This window comes from Pteronotus mesoamericanus, unplaced genomic scaffold, assembly GCF_021234165.1.
Source record: "Pteronotus mesoamericanus isolate MK-2021 breed Mesoamerican mustached bat unplaced genomic scaffold, CSHL_Meso_final scaffold_232, whole genome shotgun sequence".
In the NCBI taxonomy this organism is placed as follows: Eukaryota; Metazoa; Chordata; class Mammalia; order Chiroptera; family Mormoopidae; genus Pteronotus; species Pteronotus mesoamericanus.
Window position 1 is genome coordinate 17,343,696 of NW_026555311.1, and position 19,104 is coordinate 17,362,799.

Genomic DNA, 19,104 nt, shown 5'->3' on the forward strand with positions numbered 1-19,104 from the left:
TCTCAGTCAATAGAAAAAGTAATTTAATAGTGATTAGTCTTCAGTCCTTCTTAACCAGCCCTTTTCACTTACTATAGTGATATTTTGTGGCACAAAACTTAAGCCTGGAGAAGAACTCATTTTGCTCCCAATGCCAAGAAATAGGCATAGTTATTTTTTTTCAGCCTCAAATTCATACTTTTGGCATCTATTCTTCCTCTTTATCATACTGATTTTAATTCTGGAGAAGCTGTTCTCTCCACTCTCAATCCCAGTTACCAGTTGCCAGGAATTAGCACATTATCCAGGCCTTGCTATTCAGTATATTTGGTCATGGTAATTGGCTCAGGTACAGGTATGCAACCCAAGATAAGCCAAGAACATAATTCTGGGATTTTTGTTAGCTGGTTGAGAATGAAAGTGCTCATTGTGCTGAGACTTGGAGGTGCCAGCAATCCCAGTGTGGACATCACAGGTCCATGAATGAAGCCAGAAGAGAGAGGAACAGAACCAAAAGATTTAAATAAAAGAAGTTGGGCCCTGGCTGGTGTGACTCAGAGGATTGAGTGACAGCCTGTGAATCAAAGATTCATCCTCTTGTCATTCCCAGTCAGGACATATGCCTAAATTGCAAGCCAGGTCCCCAGTAGGGGGCACACAAGAGGCAAACACACATTGATGTTTGTCTCCCTCTTTCTCCCTCCTTTCCCCTCTCTCTAAAAATAAATAAATAAAATCTTAAAAAAAAAAGAAGAAGTTAGGGGAAGGGACCAAGCCCTGTGAGTGGTGGTATTTAAATTCTTAGATCTAAACATGATCTCTGAAATCAGCCTGGATTCATAGATACTGTTTGTAAGTTGGGCAAAATTACTTAACCATTTCTTCATGTAGAAAATGACTTCAATTTAATCTTCATTTTGAGGATTGAATGAGATAGCATGTAAAAATTTAGAATACTGCCTGACACAGAGCATGATGGAAAAGTATTAGGCTTTGTTAATATAGCCATTTTAATCTATGGCATTTCAGTTATGCATAGGAATAAATTCTCTTTTTTGCTTAAGCTGGTTTGAGTTGGGGTTCTATCACTTTCAACCAAGAGAGTCTTGTCTAAAACAATTAATACAATGCATAAAGCCTCAAAGTGTATAGTTTATGGCAGCCAAATTCCCTTCAGTGTGCTGAGGCAGAGAAGGGGGATTTGAACCAACTGACCCTGGACCATCTGGCTCTCCTTAGTTGATGTCTATCAGTAATTTTACCTGAGCTCTATCATCTCCAACTCCTAGCTTGGAAAAGAATTTCCTAATCACCGTCCTATTTATATTCCCGAAAACCCCCTTCTTCTATATTGCCTGCTATGATAATTTCTTTTAAAAGTATACAAAATACAAAAAGTGGGAAATCAAACGTGAGAGTGAAAAAATGAGAGAAAATATTTCTATAATTAAAATACATTTTCTATTGCTTTTTATTTCTCAACCCTTAAGCTGGAAACTTTTTCCATACTGATTTAGCGTAAATAATATTGTAAGTAAGCAGCCTACATGCTAGATAGCATAATTTTCTTGGTGTCGATTTCTAGAGGGATATGAGGGGGATTTGCATGCTTAATTCCCATTAGCACCTGTCACTGGGATTTATTATCCCAGAGTTAATTCTCCACTCACTGCAGCCAAGAAGAAGGAAGCCCTGGTACATGGATTTAAATTAAGCTTTTTATTTTTAAGAATGAGTTGAATTTCATGTTTGTCCCTGAAACACCTACAGTATTTCAGTCCTAGAAAATTCATATTTAAATTCATTTTTGGTAAAAATGCACCCAAATTTGATCTTATTCAACAACTAGAAAAATGTATTCATAATTTGAAAATTTGTTTTGGGTAAAAAAAGAAATCTTAATCCAGGACTTAGGTCAGTTTTTAAGTCCATTGGGTCTCATTCTTCCATTCAATATTGAATAAATATTTATTGATCATCTATTATCTACCAGGCAGTTTTCTAGGTTGCGTGTATAGAGCAGTGAAACTACAAGGAAAAAAATTCCCCCTCATGAGAAGCATAAAATCTATTGGAGAGTACTTACATATATATAGAAATGTATGTTTGACCTATATGTTTGTCTACTACATATACCTATATGTTGTACATATACATGTACATATATGTGATTACATTAAAAAGTGCAAGACGGAAAATCAAATGAGGTGAATATAATTGAGCATGATGAGGTGAGTGCTATGTTAGGTAGCTGATCAAAGGCCTCTCTAAGCAGTGACATTTTAGACCAGATCTAGGTGAAGTAAGTTCACAATCCTACACTTAGAAGCATATGCAATACTGCATTATCTCTTTCATGACAAAAGTAGAAGGGATGTTTCAAGGAAAGTTTCATGCGCAGCCATTGATTGTAGGAAACTCACCTGCTTCTCTCCCCTCCCTTCCCACTCCATCTCCACCTATTATCCCTCGAACCTTTCTCTTGCCCTCTTCAGGCTGAATTTCTGTATTGAACTGCTACTTCCCTTCTTGCCTTTTACTTTTCCTTTAAAGAATTAATTTCATGCAGTATCTGCCACTGAGCACTTCAATGCCCCAGACATGATTATGCTAGCTAATTGTTTTTAATTCACTATACTTTAAGGTTTCTCCCCTATTGGGCCTTTATGGCAAGCAACCGACCAATATTAACTGGACACCAAATATATATTGGGCTTTCTGTATTTGGAGCTGGAGATGATATGATAAACAGACAAAATCTCTGCCTTATAAAGAGTTAAATTCTAGTTAGAAAAGATAGGCAATAAAATTATAAATGAATAAACAAACAACTTTTAGCTGTTGTGAATATGATAGTGATATATGTGGTGGTTTCTTACTACTGCTGTTCTTCTTGGAAAAATTGTAAAGGCATTTATGAAATGTAATCATAATCCCTTCTGGTAAAGTCATCCTCAAAATAAATGACAGTTATGAGTGGCCTAGATGCACTGTCCAACATGGTGGTCACTAGTCATGTGGTTATTTAAATTAAAATTAATTAATTGCATAAATTAAAACTCCCAATTTACACTAGCCACATTGCAAGTGCTCAATAGCAACGTGTGTTAATCACTACCATTTCGGAAAGCATAGGTATGAACACGTTTGTTAGTGCTGAAAGTTCTGTTGGACAGCACTGGTTTAGATACTACACAGCTGATGGAAATCTCTTATTAATGGTAAGAATAGCAGCTAACAATTTTATGTGTTAGACACTTCACATATGTTTAACTCATTTTTTTAATCACAAAACCCCATGATAGTTACTGCTTCTAGACCTATCTTACAGATTAGGAAACTGAGGTATTTAGTTTTATTGCTCAATATCTGTCAACTAGTCATAAGAAATGCTAAGAATTAAACCAGCCAGCCTGGTTTGAGATCCTATCCTTTGACCAAAATATCATGGTATGGGAGAAGCTAAAAAGAGTGAAGAAGAGATTTTAGCATGGCAGACAGCATCTTCGTAGAAATAAGAAGTGACCAGATTTATTAATGTCTTTGCCAAGTAAGTATGACCTTTGCAGATCTATCAGACTCATTCAAGACACATTTTATTGCCTAGAGGTTTAGATGGAGCTTGGCAAGCAGAATCATGGAGAGTTAGAATTGAAAAGAACTTTGAAACCATCTAATAAAATACTTCACAGATGAAGAAACTGAGACATGCAGTTTACCTGACCTGTCCAGAATGACAGAGAGAGTTATGACCACAGCAAACATTAGACAGCAAGCTTCCTGCCTCTGCGTGTGTGTGTGTGTGTGTGTGTGTGTGTGTGTGTGGGTGCGCGCGCGTTTCCACATTGCCCACTTCGCACGAAGAGCTTACAATTTCCTTGATATGTTATTTATCATTAGCTTAGAAATATACTAATTTTGACAAATGGTTTTATTCTTCCCAAACTGTTAGCGGTGCAAGTGTGTACTGACTTCTTAATCCATCCACTTCTTTTCGTCTAGCCTTCATTATTTTATCCACTCATTCTTACACTCCTCCTTAGCTACCTAGCCAATTCAAAAAAAGAAAAACGTAAAAAAAATTCATAGAAGTTCGAGTCCTTACACAAGCAGTTAGGAGTTTGGAAAACATGTCAACATGTCATTGGTTCCACCATCACTTTAAGCAAGTCTCTACAAATCTTGTGCATTGTTTTTGGGAGTTTCTCCGGATATCGGTGTCATCTCACCAAAATGCTTGCAGATAAACCTCTGTTGGAGAATGAGTTTTCCTTGAGCTTTTTAGTTTCTGTTCCGCAACAGAGAGGCCAAAGGCTCCTAGAACGTTAAGCAGTCTAAGCGGAGCCGACAGCCCCAAGAATGCAGCCGGTTGGGGCACTGCTTTTGCCTCCCCACCAGGCAGGACTTCAGCTGCTTAATGAATCTCAAGACGCGAAGTCGTAGAAGGAGTCCAAACCCGGGGAGTCTGGCTCAGGCTTTGTTGGCACCGAGAAGAAGCTGACCGGCGTTGGGTTGAGCTCCACAGGACACAGCCAAGAGGCACGGGGTGCGCCGCGGCGCTCCCGAGGTCCGGGTCTGGCGCACCGCGGGAGGCAGGCACTCGCACTCTCCGAAGCCGCCTCCTTCCTCGGGTCTCTCTGTACCCTCCGGTCTCTGCCGAGCTTCCGCGCGTAAACCGACAACCGGTCTCCACCTCCTGAGCTGGGCGCGCATCCCTCTCCAATCCCAGCTTACATAAGGAAGCCGGGCGCGCTCCCGCCGCTGCTTACCCCCCAGTGGAGTTGGGCTGCGTCTTCCACGCCTTCTCGGCTAGCCCCTCCGAGCATCCAGGAGCCCCACACTGGGAGGTGACCCTCCTTGGTCACCCAGCAGCGACAGTCGGGTCCTCTCCGTGCGGCGTGAGAACACTGAGACTGGAGACCGGAGCTCCTCACTGTGCCCAACTCCCTCCCTTCTCTCCCTCCTCCTCCCAGTTCTCTCTTCCTCCGCTCCCCCCCGCCCCCACCTTCGCCCGCCGGTGCCTGCGTGTGTTCGGCACTGGCGAGCGGACCGGGAGAGCAGTCCAGGCTCGGCGCGCGGCGGAGCTGTGGCTGCTGCTGCTGCTGCTGCTGGGGAGGAGCGGCGAGGTAGCTGCCTTGCGCCTCCCCGCACTCCCCAATTGGGGGCAGAGCCGCCGCTCTCGGAGCTGCCAGTTAGCAGGCACGGGGAAAGAGGGACCTGCAAACTCCTCCTCAGCGTCTCCTCTCCACCCCCTTTTGGCCCCTGCCCTTGGAGAAAGTGGAGTGTGGCGCTTGGTTCTCATTATTTCTTCGGACTGCCTCTCGGTGCGCGGATTCAGCTGCTGCCCAGTAGGGCTTTCGCTGTTCGCGAGTCTGTGTGTGGTTCCCCCCGGCACACCTCTGTCGACGATGAGGAAAGGTCTGCGGGCGACAGCGGCCCGCTGCGGACTGGGACTGGGATACGTGCTGCAAACGCTCGTGCTACCTGCCCTGGCCCTGCTCAGCGCCAGCGGCACCGGCTCCGCGGCTCAAGGTAAGGGGGTCCGCCGAGCTCCGCGGCACCTCCCTTCGCTTCCCCTTTCCCTCCTTCTTCCTCTCTTCCTCCCCACTTCTCCTAGCTTCCTTAATCTGTCTTGTTGAACTCAACTGGAAATCACTTTAAATTCCACTTTCCCAAGTAAGTCAGGAAGCTTTGGTTATTATTTTTCATCTGTCTTCCGAGGTGGGTATGGATGGACCAGGGACGCACGGGGTCTGCCTCTGGGCATGTGGGTACCTTGGGTGTCTTTTGCACTTTCTGCTCCACACGCACGCGATGTTGCATATAGTACACACACAGGTTCGGAAAGACTGTCGGTGCGGGTTTGTGTGGCAGCCACAGATGCATCCTGATGCACAGAAGCTCCCCGCGCTGTGCCACGTCCGGGGTGGCGGGATCTTCAGAGAGTCTCTGCGCACGCCAGATGCGGAAGGGCGCTGTGCTAAGGAAATGCGTCCGTTACGGCCGAGGACTCACCGCGCTGGTGCCCCTCGGCTGCTGCTCAGGGCGCCGTGGAGACACAGAGCACACCCGGACCCGCGCGACCCAGCCTGCGGCAGGCCCCGGGTTGTGCACGCCTCCGAACTCACAGCCTCTCGGTGTCTCACTCCCAGCTGGCGACCGAGAAACTTAAACCCCAGACCTCTGGGAGAATAGGCTGGTCGCTCAAAACAAATCCGAAACTCCCCGGGGTAACAGTCCGGTTTACAACTCTGACATTTTAATTTAACGCGTCTGAGCTTCAAAATAAGTGTCCGGGGCCGTGGCAAAACCTGGGTTGGGAGAAGAGTGGCGGGGAGTTGAGGGTGGGTAAGAAGGAGGGCAGGAACGGGGGCTGATCGTCCCTTCTTGTCCCCTGAGTTTGAATTGCTAGTGGCAGCTCCCAGCCTTCTGAGCCCGGGAAGCTGAATGGAAGGGAGACTGAGAGGAAAGAGCCCACAGTACCCCTCTCCGCGGTCCGTATCGGGTCCCCTTGGCCCCAACCTCCTGGCCAACCGGAGCGCCAACCTCAATCTTTCCGACCAGTTTTGTGGTGGTTGCTGGCCCTGGAGAGACTGCTCAGCTTTCCCTTGAGGCGGGGGTGAGGTTGGGGGTGGGAATGGAGGAAGCCTCTGCAGCATTTGGAGATAATTCAGCCATCCTATCATCTTGGTTACATTTCTTTACAAATTGGGAGAGCGGAGGAGGTGCGGCGATACCCCAAACTCCCTGGGCGCTGCTCAGACACTGGGGGCCCCGACAGCGTTCTCTCTGATCTGCGAGGGCGCTGGGAGCGAGGGCGTGGGAGGTGGAGGGGCGCCCCGCGCGTAGGCTAGTGTGGTCCGGGTGGAGAGGTAAGTGATTAGCAAGGCTTTGTGAATTAGCCATAGCTACTTCAGGAGTAAATTTTCCTGCTGCCGCGCTAAGTGGCCACGCTCATAAATCCTTCCCTTCTTGCCAGATGCCTCTCATCCCGAGGTTCTGCCCTGGTTTTCTTGTGCATACTTCCAGAGCGCATCTGTCCATTTTACAGAGGAATGTCCATTGAGACGCATTTGAACTTGCAGATTTCTTGAAATTGGTTAAGAAGTTTTCAGGGCGGCAGCCAAGGGTGCTTGGGGTGGGGCGCGGGGGGGCGGGTGGAGGTTGAAAGTTTAAGTGGGCAACCTGATGAATAGTTGTGTAATCATCAGCGTGACTCTCTGTGGAATTCGCCTGCTGTTACTGGGTGCACAACGCGTGGGGTGGTGACTGGGAGGGGGACCAGACAGTGAGAGGACAAGTTAAAGTCCCCAAAGATGCCAGAAAGGAGATCCAAAATCCCTGCCCAGAGCCTATTACGGCCAAACTAAAAAGACTGCATAGGAAAAAGGATCAATAAAGATAATCAAACCGGAGATTGCAAATGGATTAATATTGAGAGGAGAAGAGAGAAGAGATGAAAAGAAAACATGCTCAGGATAGATAGCATTTGCCACTTGCGTTGTTTTTCTTCTTATAGATCAGTCAAGACAGATATTGAGAATTGAACCTGCTCTTAGGGTCCTAAGTGGAAAAATAAAATGTATTCTGTTGGGTGTGTGTATTTCAGTGTCCTTCACCTCCATTTAATTTATTTAGTTCTTTCAGTTCCTGGTGAAAAAACTACTTATTTATGTTTGAATCTTGTGGTCTTTGGAAGACATTATTCCACCACTTTTATCTTTGCTATCCTCCATGTTCCCTGACACCAGCTCTTCCTGTGTTGTCTGTTAGGTATCAAAAACGTGGAATGTGCCAAACTCTACTATCAGCTACAGATCCCCACCACTCTCATCCATTCCCCCAGCCTGTTTACTATCCAAACACTGTGATAATTCCTTCCCAGAATCAGAATTTTATCATGGTCTTATGTTCAGATCTCCTTTTCCTTCTAATTTTTCACCCATCCTCCTCTCTGAGGACTAGAATACCAGCAAAACACAAGATGCTGTTTGCTCCTTCCAGGTATGATTTCCATGTGCTGAGGATTTAAAGATCAGAATGAACTATTTTTATGAATGGCGGTACATATGCAATTAAGATGAGAAAGTTCATTTAAGCACTTTACATTGCGGATGAGGTTTTTATTTTGTTGTTAGAGAAGTACTGGAAAAATAAGAAGTTTTAGGAAATATATCTCTTCACAGATAGCCAAGAAAACAACAGATGTTTAAGATGAAAAAACTTGAGTGTTGTTTGTGAGTGTACTGTGTTTTGTAACTGTGGTTTAAAGAAAGACAGAAGTCATTTTAAACAGGACCTTGGTAGATTCTCTAGGCTTTAGGCAACAACTTTCTCCTTTCTGGCTATGCCCTATTTGTTTTATTCAGGATTGCTGGGAACTCCTAGCTCCAGGGGATTTGTGGTGTTTCTGACTTCCAAGAATGAAAGATTCTAGTAGGAAAACTCTGTGTGTGTGTGTGTGTGTGTGTGTGTGTGTGTGTGTGTGTGTTTGAACTATGTGCCTTAGAATTAGTGCCCTTCTCTTTTATAAATGCATTTTATTTCTGGACTGCACAGCATTGATATTCTGCTTATCTAGCACCAACTAGTGTTTTGAGTGTTAACACCACCAAACCAGAACAGAAATTTACTGAAGATTCTAATCATATTAGGACAATTATCTATCATAAATTGACTTATAATGTTGTCTAAAAATAAGATATACTGTCCATAAGACAGTAAAAATTACTTTCATGCACTTACGCATATTAGTACGATACAACCAGACAATTGGCATGACAAAAACCCTGAATTTTATTAAAATTACATTATATATTTTTCCATTCTAGAAGCAGAGTAAATTCATAAATTCACATTTGGAGTCTGCAGTAAGGAAAAGTAGGTTAGCTTACCTTTGTTTAGAAAAGTAAATTAATGCATTCTTGCTTAGGGAATGCTTAAAAGGTTTCAAAGAACAAACTTCTCAAGTACTTGCAAAGAGTGAGGAACCATTAGATTGTTAACATTTATTGACTTTGGCCTTCTGTGTTCTGGATACTGGGAATTCAGTTCAACAATACCGGGTCCTCGAGCATCTCCCATTGTAGGCCTAATCGGAATCCATGCCAGTCTTTTTAAGCAAGCCCCCAAGGGCATGAACAGGAACAGCTCTACTAAGTAAACCCCCTTAGCTTATTTATAATTATTGTTGAAACTTAAAAGTAACTGTTCTCTAATGTATGCTAGGTTCTCCAATTAGTGCAAAATGAACAGCCAGAGTGTGGTCTGTTCGGCCTTAACTGCATTGAACACTTTTTTGATTTAGGTCATGGCTTTGCTGGAGCAGCAGAGGGAGTCACTCTCAGAAGAAGCATTAAAATCACAGGCTGCAAGCACTTCAGGGAGATAATGAGGGCGGGGCGGGGGGGGGGGGAGCATGTGTTGGGACACAGATTGAGCCAGCACTCTTGTCTTCCGATTTTAGCCTGCATCTTTTTCAATCTGACTTTCGTATCTGTGGCAGTTAAAAACAAACCTGTTCGCATTTCCTCACAAATTAAAAACTCACTAGCTTATTTGGATAGTGGTGGTATTAGAAGTAAAGTTCTTAACAAACAAGTATTGTGCACTTATTATGTGCCAGGTTGTGTGCTAATTGTTACGGGACACAGAGTTGAATGAGACAGTTTTTCAGCCTTGAAGGAAGACAAATTTATAAACATGTAACTATAATTCACATTCTGAAATACAGCAGTAGGCTCAGGTATAGTACTTTCTGGAGGCAAGCTTCCAAAGAGAAACAAAGTAAACAAACATAAGTCAGGCTAGGGGATGGTGCTGGAGGTTGGGAAATTTCTACCCAACCTCCAGAGGAATTGAGGGTGGCAGTTTGGAGGGAAGCTTGCATCATATATATTAGATTTAATATATATTCGGTCCAGTTTGCAGAAGGCACAAGCTAAAGTCTGTTAGTGTTATGTGCCCATTCTGCCAGTTATCTTAGTGGTTACCACTATCTCAACATCCTGCCTCCACCCCTCCTAGGTATTTTGCCACAAATGAGTTATTTAGTGTCCTTGTGCCTCAGTTTTCTCCAATATAAAATGAGAATAATATATACTACAAGCCATATTAGGAGTGAATGAATTAATATATGTGAAGTATTTACAGCAGTATTCTTTGTCTTCCAACAGTGTAAACCACTGGCAAAGAACTCCAAAAGCTGAAGAAATTAAAGGTCAATAATTTATTTTTATCCTCCCCTAAGGATGTGTGTATTGATTTTAGAGAGAAAGGAGGAGGGTAGAAAGAGAGAGAGAGAGAAACATCAATGTGAGAGCGAAGTTCTTGATCAGTTGCTTCCTGTATGTGCCCAACCATGAATGGAGCCCACAACCTAGTTATGTGCCTTGACTGGGAATCTAACCCACAGCCTTTTGGTGTACAGGATTATGTTTAATCAATTGTGCCACTTGGTCAGGGCCAAAGGTCTATGATTTTGAACTCAGAGTGGGATGGCTATAGATACTTTTTCCCTAAAAGCAGCACCTGCTGCTGTCTGAGGAAGTGCTCCAAAGCGTATCACTGCAAACTACTGAAGAGTGAGTGCATGGTTCTTTGAACAGCATGTGAAAGTTCTCCCCTTTCATAGTCCTGTATCTTCCTTTCCTCTCTCTCTGAGAAAATTAACCCAATGCCAGTTCTTAGAATGCCAAGTCAAGTCACTGCCAGTTAGGTCCTGGCTATAAGCTCTTCTCTTGACTTTCTTTTTTTGTTATTCTTTTAAAGATTTTATTTATTTGTTTTTAAAAAGGGGGAAAGGAGGGAGAAAGAGGAGAGAAGCATTGATGTGAGACAGAAACATCGATATAAGAGAGGACTATCAGATGTGTGAAAGAAACATTAGTTGGTTACCTCTCATACACGCCCTGAGCAGGGATCAAACCCACAACCCAGGCATGTGCCCTGACCGGGAATGGAACCAGCAACCTTTTGCTTTGCAGTACGATGTCCAGGCAACTGAGCCACACCTGTGAGGGTGACTTTCTTTCTTTCCAATGAATATTGAAGAGAAAAAAAAAACCTTTTCATAATTACATAAACACTTTTATTAAAAGAAAACACATCTCAAGTTTCATGTTTTCAGACAGAGGAGAAAACGCTTTATAAAATGTCAGTAGTTTTTCTTTTAAAAAAACGGACATCGGTGTATAGTCTGAAGAATATAATTGAGTACATGTAAAACAACACAAAGAAACATATAGAAAATTAGGTTAACTCAAAGGTAAAGCAAATTCACCTGGCCTTTTATATGTTCAATTTATATTTGTAATAAAACGTTTTAGTATCATAGTTTAGAATAATGTAATAATCTAGGTAATAGATTTTGAAAGTTTTACATTTAATTTTACTTGTTTAGTGGTTATTGCTATTTTTTCATGTATGGTGCAAATGTTTTTTTGGTAAATTTTTATGATAAAACTATAGAATTGTGGTTTTTTAATGAGACAGTTCTTTCTCCTATGGTATTTTCATTCTGCTTTTAATTTTTGATTGTCTGGTGTGCACTTACAGAGCCCAAACTTTTCCACTCTCTTTTTCAAACCTTAACTCCTTAAAGCTATGTTTGGATTCTCCTGGATTTCTTTCATATTTTATTTGGATTTGTAATTGCTTATGTATTTGTGTGGGAAGGGCAAAGGAATCTGAGGCCTTGGGTATTGCCCCAATATCACTTAGGTCAAGGATGTTTAAATTGCACTCACTGAAACTGAGCACTTTATTTTATGTAACTTTTTTGAAGTGGAGCAAGGTTGCCTTGAGCAATCTTGCAATTCTCCTATCTCCTTTATCCTAGTTCTTAGAAAGAAATCCAATAATTGACTAATTTATAATTTCTCTTATTTTAAATATTTGTCATCTCCAAATTTAAAGATTTAAATAAAAACAATTCATAGTAATAATTTTTTTAGATACTAAAATCAGAGATAGTAAGCTTTCTTGTAGTGTCTACTTGATTAGAGTTCTCAGAATTTTTACCTTTATATGAAAAACCCAAACATATATTATGTTACAAATATTTGGACTCTTTGTAAACCAAATGTTGGAAAATATTATTCTATATTTCAGAATTTTAAAAAAGTTTTGGTTGAAGTTGTAATACTGTTTCTACTTTTGAACATTCCTGCCCACTAACAAGTTGCTCCAGTAGGATCCCAAAATGAGGTTTTGAAATAAACAGAAGAATGTCTCCAGATTTTATAGTAACTTAAAACATGCCTAGCTTTCTACATGGAGTTCATAGTGTTAAAACTACTTTGATGTTAATTAAATTCAAGTTATAATTTAGAAAGCAAACTATAGCTTTTAAAGTGCCATATATGCAGATATTTCTCCTTATGTCAGTGTACCTTTTATTAGCCCTAAGCAGTAATTCAAAGTGCTTTGTGTGGCAAAAGTGAAGTCTAACATCTGAAAAGTCCAATGTTTGGGGAATACCCACTTTTAATTAAATAACTAACCTTATCTCATTGCTAACGTGGTAGTGCAATGTGAGAGTGAGGTGAGCCCGATGAGACTTTATAATATTGATGTGCCAGTTGCAGTTCTTATTTTAAATATGAGGACTCAAAATAATCATGTTAACAGATGATATTGATTAATCAAATTTAACTCCAGACTTACAAGTCTTATTTATTTAAAAATGTTGTGAGAATAGGGTTTTTTTTTAACCTTCATTAATCATTGTCATTTGGATCCTGTGGCTAGTTTCATATCTCAGCAATTATGAGAGCAATAAAAATGCCTCATGTAGATGAGCATGTATTATCTGCTTTTCTAACTAAGGATGTTAAACTACAGAAACCCCCTCAGCACATTTAACAAGTTTATTGATGAATGCTAACATTTATCAGTTTTAGTCAATGTCTTAATCGATTATTTAATCATGGACTGCCTGAACTCAACTGTAATTTATTGGTCTTCTCTTTTTTCCCTATTCAGAAGAAAAACCTTATGTGTGAACATTTTTTTACAATTAAAACAGATTAGTGCTTGCATATTAAAATGCATCCACAGCCCAGTCACAGGGTCATATGTGTCCATAAGTGAAAATTCAGGTGCCCTTCAAAATTGAAGAAAATTAGTGTTTAAAATAATATAAAATATTAAAGGATAGTATAAAAGTATACCATTTTTATAGAAAAGTAATCATTTTAAATTAATTTGTAGTATACACTCTATTAAACAATAGTAGTTTAGTGCAAAATGATAGGGCATGTGGTATAATTATTTTCATGTATAATTATAAGCATATTGAAATACATTCAGGTATAAGATCAAAATTAAAGGGACCATTCTATTTTCTGTGAATCCACAAGTTTGTTACTTGTTTTTAAATAGAATATTTTATATAATTCTAATATTCTTTTGAAATTTCAAGAATCCAAAGAAGTTCTTTTAAGATCTAGATTAAAGAGTACTTTTTGACAAATGATATCCTCTAACTTCTACAGGAACCAAAAATGATAGTCAGTAACAAAAGCTCTGTTGTTTTATTACAAGTGATTTTCAGAGACCTGTGTTATCTCTAATCCATACCAAAAAATAAACAAATTACTATCACAATAAAAACTTTATGACTGGGAAGACATAGTCAATAATGGTAATTATTGACTTTGAGCTTTATGTCTGTGTGAAATATGTTAACATTTGAATTTATCTTTTGATAAAGGTAAAATGATATATTTCATCTTCCATTGACTAAAGGGTTTGCCAGATATACACAATGTAGCCACCCAGTGGAAGTGTGCAAGTTTAGCAAGTAGCAATCTAAAAGTCATTTTAAATAAAACAGTAATTACATTGTCTGTCATTTTCTTTAGCAACTGTCCTTCTTCCTTCTGGATCTGCATAAGATAATAAAAGTGTAAGCTTTAAAAATGTGTTATGGATCAAATGCAAGGGTGGAAAGAGACTAAGACATTTCCTTACCAGCCATCTATAGCCATCACCAACACAGTATGCAACTTGGTGGACAACGGAAGCCCATTTCAGTAACTGCTCTCAGAAGCTGAGGAAAAACAGGCACGTTCAAGTGATTTATTTATGCTATCCAGAAGAGAAACCTAAGATCAGTATTTCATCATAAAATTATTCAACAGGCCCTCTGACTTGAAACTTTTATCTAAATGGAGTCTTCATCTGCTCCTATTTCAATTAACAGAGCAAAAGAATTTGAACAATGTATTAAAAGGTATATATTTGAAAGAAGTGATGTTTGGATTTTACTTGGACCTATTTGAGTAGGATGTGCTTGTTTGAGAAATCTAGACTTACATCAGAATCAGCGATATACTGATATATAGTATCTGAGAGAATATTCCTCTAAATATATAATTAATTCTTCAACGCTCTTTATGTAATGCATTGCCAAATTCTGAGCTACTCTGTTAAACATTGTCATTAATAACAATACCAACACTGTACCTTAAATCTCACCTGTACGTCAGAAATTGAATTGTATTCTTTGTCCAGGGAAAGAATTTGCTTAAGTGGAGTATTATCTTTGATATATTATTATACATTTTCCAAAATGTTGCCAATATCTTTCTCTTATATACTGATATGTTTGATATTTATTTTTGTATATATTTACATACATATGCATATATCTATACAGAATTAAAAAGACCACTGTGAAGAAGTTATGGTTTACTATGACATGATGAAAAAAATAAATAAAAAGATGACTAGGGAAAATTTTAGCAATAGGTATGTTTCCAGAGAAATGGGGGTAATCAGTTTATTGGAGTCATTAGAAATGATCACATGAAAGATATAAACGTCATTTTTTATTGAATTAAATAACTTGGAATTATTTCTTAGGAGGGTATTTCCAGGCAGAATCTTAATGAAATGAAGTTACAAGGAGTAGACAAATATAGTTCAGTAATTTCCTATGAGCATATATATGCTTACAAAAATGGTATGTGTATGTCTGTGTAACCTTTTTTGTTTTAGAAATGAGAGCTCATTTTCAAATAACCTTGGCAGTATCCTTAAAAAAAAAGAACCTTTCAAAAATGAAAACAAAACATTTTTACTTATAAAACAAATTCATAAAGGTAGTCATTGAATAGGAAATTAGATTAAATCACTGGATCATGACTAGAAATTACATCCTAACTTTCTGCAAAAAAGTGCCATGTTCTCTGGCAGTTCCTAAGTCATTTATGTAGTGTGCAAAATACTGTAGAGAAGCCTCTGCCTCATTGGTACTGTGGCTTATCTGATAGAAACAACTTTTTTCCTCTGCTCCAAGGAGAGAGGCTGGGGGAACCTTCCCATCACTGGTCTTATTTCAGACACATGGAGGACTTCCCTCACTTTCCTTACAGAGTGGACTAAATTTGTTGACCCAAGGACGTCAGCTTCCCCACATGGTCAGGTAGAATCCTCCAGCCCCACATGGGACTCCCTCTCAGGGTGCTCTCAGGAAAGGCATGATTTCCATGGCATGCACCCTGCGGGGGGTGACCTTTTATGTGGGCTGATCCAAGGAGAGGCAAGTGTGTTGTTCTTTCCTGGATTCTGTGATGATTTGTTTCAAGTTCTTAATCAAATGGAGTCATGTCCCCAGGATGGGGGACATTTGATTTTCTTGAACTCCCTCAGATGCTGGATAGATTTATCCATTACATGAATTGACAGCTTTATTTAATGGAACAAAGGTGAAGTTTGTTGGGTAGGGGGAATGCAGAGGGAGAGGGGAAGGTTGTTACTAATGAATGAATATACTGAACTTCACTTGAGATAGAGGGATAATATGGCTCCTTGTTTATATTCAATATTGTATTTAAATGCATGTTAATGTATAAATATTTATATACTATATCAACATATAAATATATATTACTGCCACATGTCCACATCACATTTCTGAATTAGGATTTTAAAAGATGCAAATATATTCTAGGGTTCAGAAAATTGTTTTGTGTGTTCTCTATCAAACCTGTACTGTATTCATCGATGACTCTGAGTTTCATAACAAAATATGTGATAACTCTGCTAAGAACAGCAATGTAAATAATAATGCCTCACAAAGTTTTGTGATCACAAGTCTAAATGCTAATGAGGGAGGTTGCCTGTTTAATGGTGAATGCAAGGCTTAAAAAGAGGGTCTTAAAGATAATAGCAGATTCCAGAGTCCTTGAGTTTGTTTTGCATTCAGTGCCAGTCACTAAATTAGGGAAAGGAATGTTCAAACAACACACTTGAGGAAAAGTGATTTTTATAGAAAGGAGCCATTTCTGCTAATAGCCAGTAACTGCACGTAACCCCGCTGACATTAAAAGTCCATTAGCTAAGCCCAGTTTAAATAGCAGCTGATGCAGTGTCAGCTAAATGTACGTTGGAATTTTTTCATATAATTCAGTAATAGCAGTTGTATAATTTTTTTCTAAAACTACATACATTAAGTAAAACAAATGTCATCTGATAGGAGTGGCTGGGCTGCTACTAAACAGGCAGTAGATTGGTGATGAAACAAAAGTAACAGTCTATATAACAAGGAGATAATAAATGATAGTGATGGTTTTAAGAGGGAGAGTTTGAGACAAATCATATGGAGAAGCTTAAGCTGACATCCAGAAAGAGTCGTTTTCATTGTAGCACATATTCACATGCGCTACTTTGAGATATTACTTTAAAGTGATTTTTTTTTTTTACTATTAGCCTCAATGTTTAGTTTTTCAGTGCATTTTGAAACTACAGGAAGTCCCTTCCTTAGACACTGTTATGTATATAAATAGTGGGGGGTAAGAGGTGGGGGGCACAAACAACTGAGAAAAGAGAACAAGTGAAAACAGAGGTACACCTTCATATCTGTTAATATTTTTAAGATGATTACTATCGAAATGTTTTTAAAAGCATAAAGATATATTATTACTGCTTGCAATGAAATCAAAGGTTGAAATGTCCATCATACCCTCATTTGTTATCTTTTTAACTTCCATTCTAATCATCTGAAAGACAAAAAGTTTTACTGCACATTTATTTTAGAATCCAAGAATTCTTTAATAAGTCACCTTGAAGAAACTGCTAGGACAGTGCTCTGTAACACTGAGACCATTGTGGAGACCAAGTGAGGGTTGCTCAGTGATCTAATGTGAGCTGAGAACAGGGCAGTAATTAACCAGTGGCTGCCATGCTCACACCACTATCAAGTATTATGAGAACCTCCGTGTTGAACGCCCACTCCCCATTATCAGACCATTAGGGAAAGCCTGTACAGGCAATAATGGGGAGCCCTGCTTCAGCTTATGACTCTGATCACTTGGGCATAAGTTTTGTGTACATTTTCACAATAGTCACTTGAATTCCTATCACACTTTCCACTACTTAGACTTATTTATCATTTATAACCTGAGAATTTATGTCTGAGACGTCACTTTATTATTTATTTATATTTAAAATTAAGTCGATTTTCCTTTATTATATTAAAAAATACTTCACATAACCATGTATTACTTAAAAGGGGAAAAAAGAAGAAAAGGACTACTACTTAATTAATCATAATGGGGTGGCAGAAGTCTCCCTTTTATGTTCGCAGATTTTCATACAAGCATTTCTTAATAAAATCAAGAAGTACTCTTTGGTGTTGTTAACTGTTTTAATTTAATTCAGGCCACTGCAAAGGGTTGTTTGGAATGAATTGGAAGCTTACATGAACAGAGTTTATGCAATTAAATTCCTAACCAAAATCTCATTTACTAATGCATTATATGAGGGGCTTGATGAATAATCTTGTCTTTAGTATGTAACTCAAATATTAATAGCAGATGGAAATATGCCTCAATTTAACCAGTGGGCTTTGATTTTTAATTCTAAACCAACTTTGTTTTTTTCAGTTTAAAACGTCTGTTAAAAGTGACTATTTTCCATATGTTTTCTTTTTCTGTTGCATAATACAATTCTATTGCAAGATGAAAAAAGAATGTCATTGTATTTTGCAACACAATAAATTTATACACATCTATGAACTAGTATGATGTAATTGAATTATATTGAAAATAACAAGATGTTGCTAGGCTGATTGAAATAAGACAATCATTACATTAGAGTTTGGAATAGGTTTTAGAAAAACTGACCCTGTTACATTAACATACTGCTACTTTCTTGGATAGCTTTACAAGTGTATCTCTATTTTTTTGTATGAAAAGTTACATTTAAAAAATTTAAGTGAATATAATATATAGTATAGTTTGGTGCAATTAATTTTGTTTATGCTTAGAAAACTTTTATTAAAATAATATTTAATAATTTCCATTTCTTAGTGTGACTATCATAAATATTTAGAATGGTGAATGGTTTTAGATTTCTCATTCTTCTTGGCAGTTTAACCTTTCCTCGTTCTTGACTGTTAGGGAATTAAAAACACATTAGATATTTGCATGCATGTGGAACAGATTCTGGATCTAGATTATATTTTGGTAAAACTAATACCTAATAAATGTCAATAGAAAAATCAGCTTATACTTTTCTCCAGTATACATTGGCTATACTTGTAAAGACAAAGTTGAAAAGCTAGAAAAAGCCATTAGCAATATATTTAATTTTAGGTAATATTTAAATTATTTTTATAGAAATAGAGACAAATTTCTTCACTTATCTCCAAAATTTTGACAGACATAAGCATTTACTGATCCTAGGATAGACACAAAATTTATGAAACTATTTCCAAGAAAGGCCAACATTCTTGCATGTGCAAGGGACATTATAGGCAAAAAGAGAAATTAGATACCAAATTGCTAAATATATATGTTGTGATTGGTAGATATTGCACTTAATAAAGTATTTTTCTAATGGATTTGTTTACAAACAAACTGTAGCTGAGCTCTATAGCTTTGTATAGGCACACATGTATTATTTATGATCTGTAAGGAGGGAAAGGGAGAACTATTTGAAGATCACAGTTCTGCTTGAAAAAATGTTTTCCAGCATGTATTTATATAATGGAAGTGTATCTTTTTTTTTTTTAAGTAACAACTTTAATTTTGAAAAAAAAAACACAGGGGCATAGAAAATGCTTTCAGCTCCAAACATTATTCGGTATCATATATTTTACTATGACTTCAGATAATC

At 38.7% G+C, this 19,104-nt stretch overlaps 1 protein-coding gene across 1 annotated transcript in view; it reads left to right on the forward strand.

The window, feature by feature from the left end:
- Nucleotides 1-5,294: 5,294 nt before the first annotated feature.
- Nucleotides 5,295-19,104, forward strand: part of UNC5C (unc-5 netrin receptor C) — a 352,798-nt gene continuing 338,988 nt past the window's right edge. Inside the window, exon 1 of the mRNA XM_054591714.1 lies at nucleotides 5,295-5,511. Coding sequence (XP_054447689.1) covers nucleotides 5,388-5,511 — 124 coding nt within the window. The 5' untranslated portion in view covers nucleotides 5,295-5,387. The remainder of the gene's footprint in view (nucleotides 5,512-19,104) is intronic.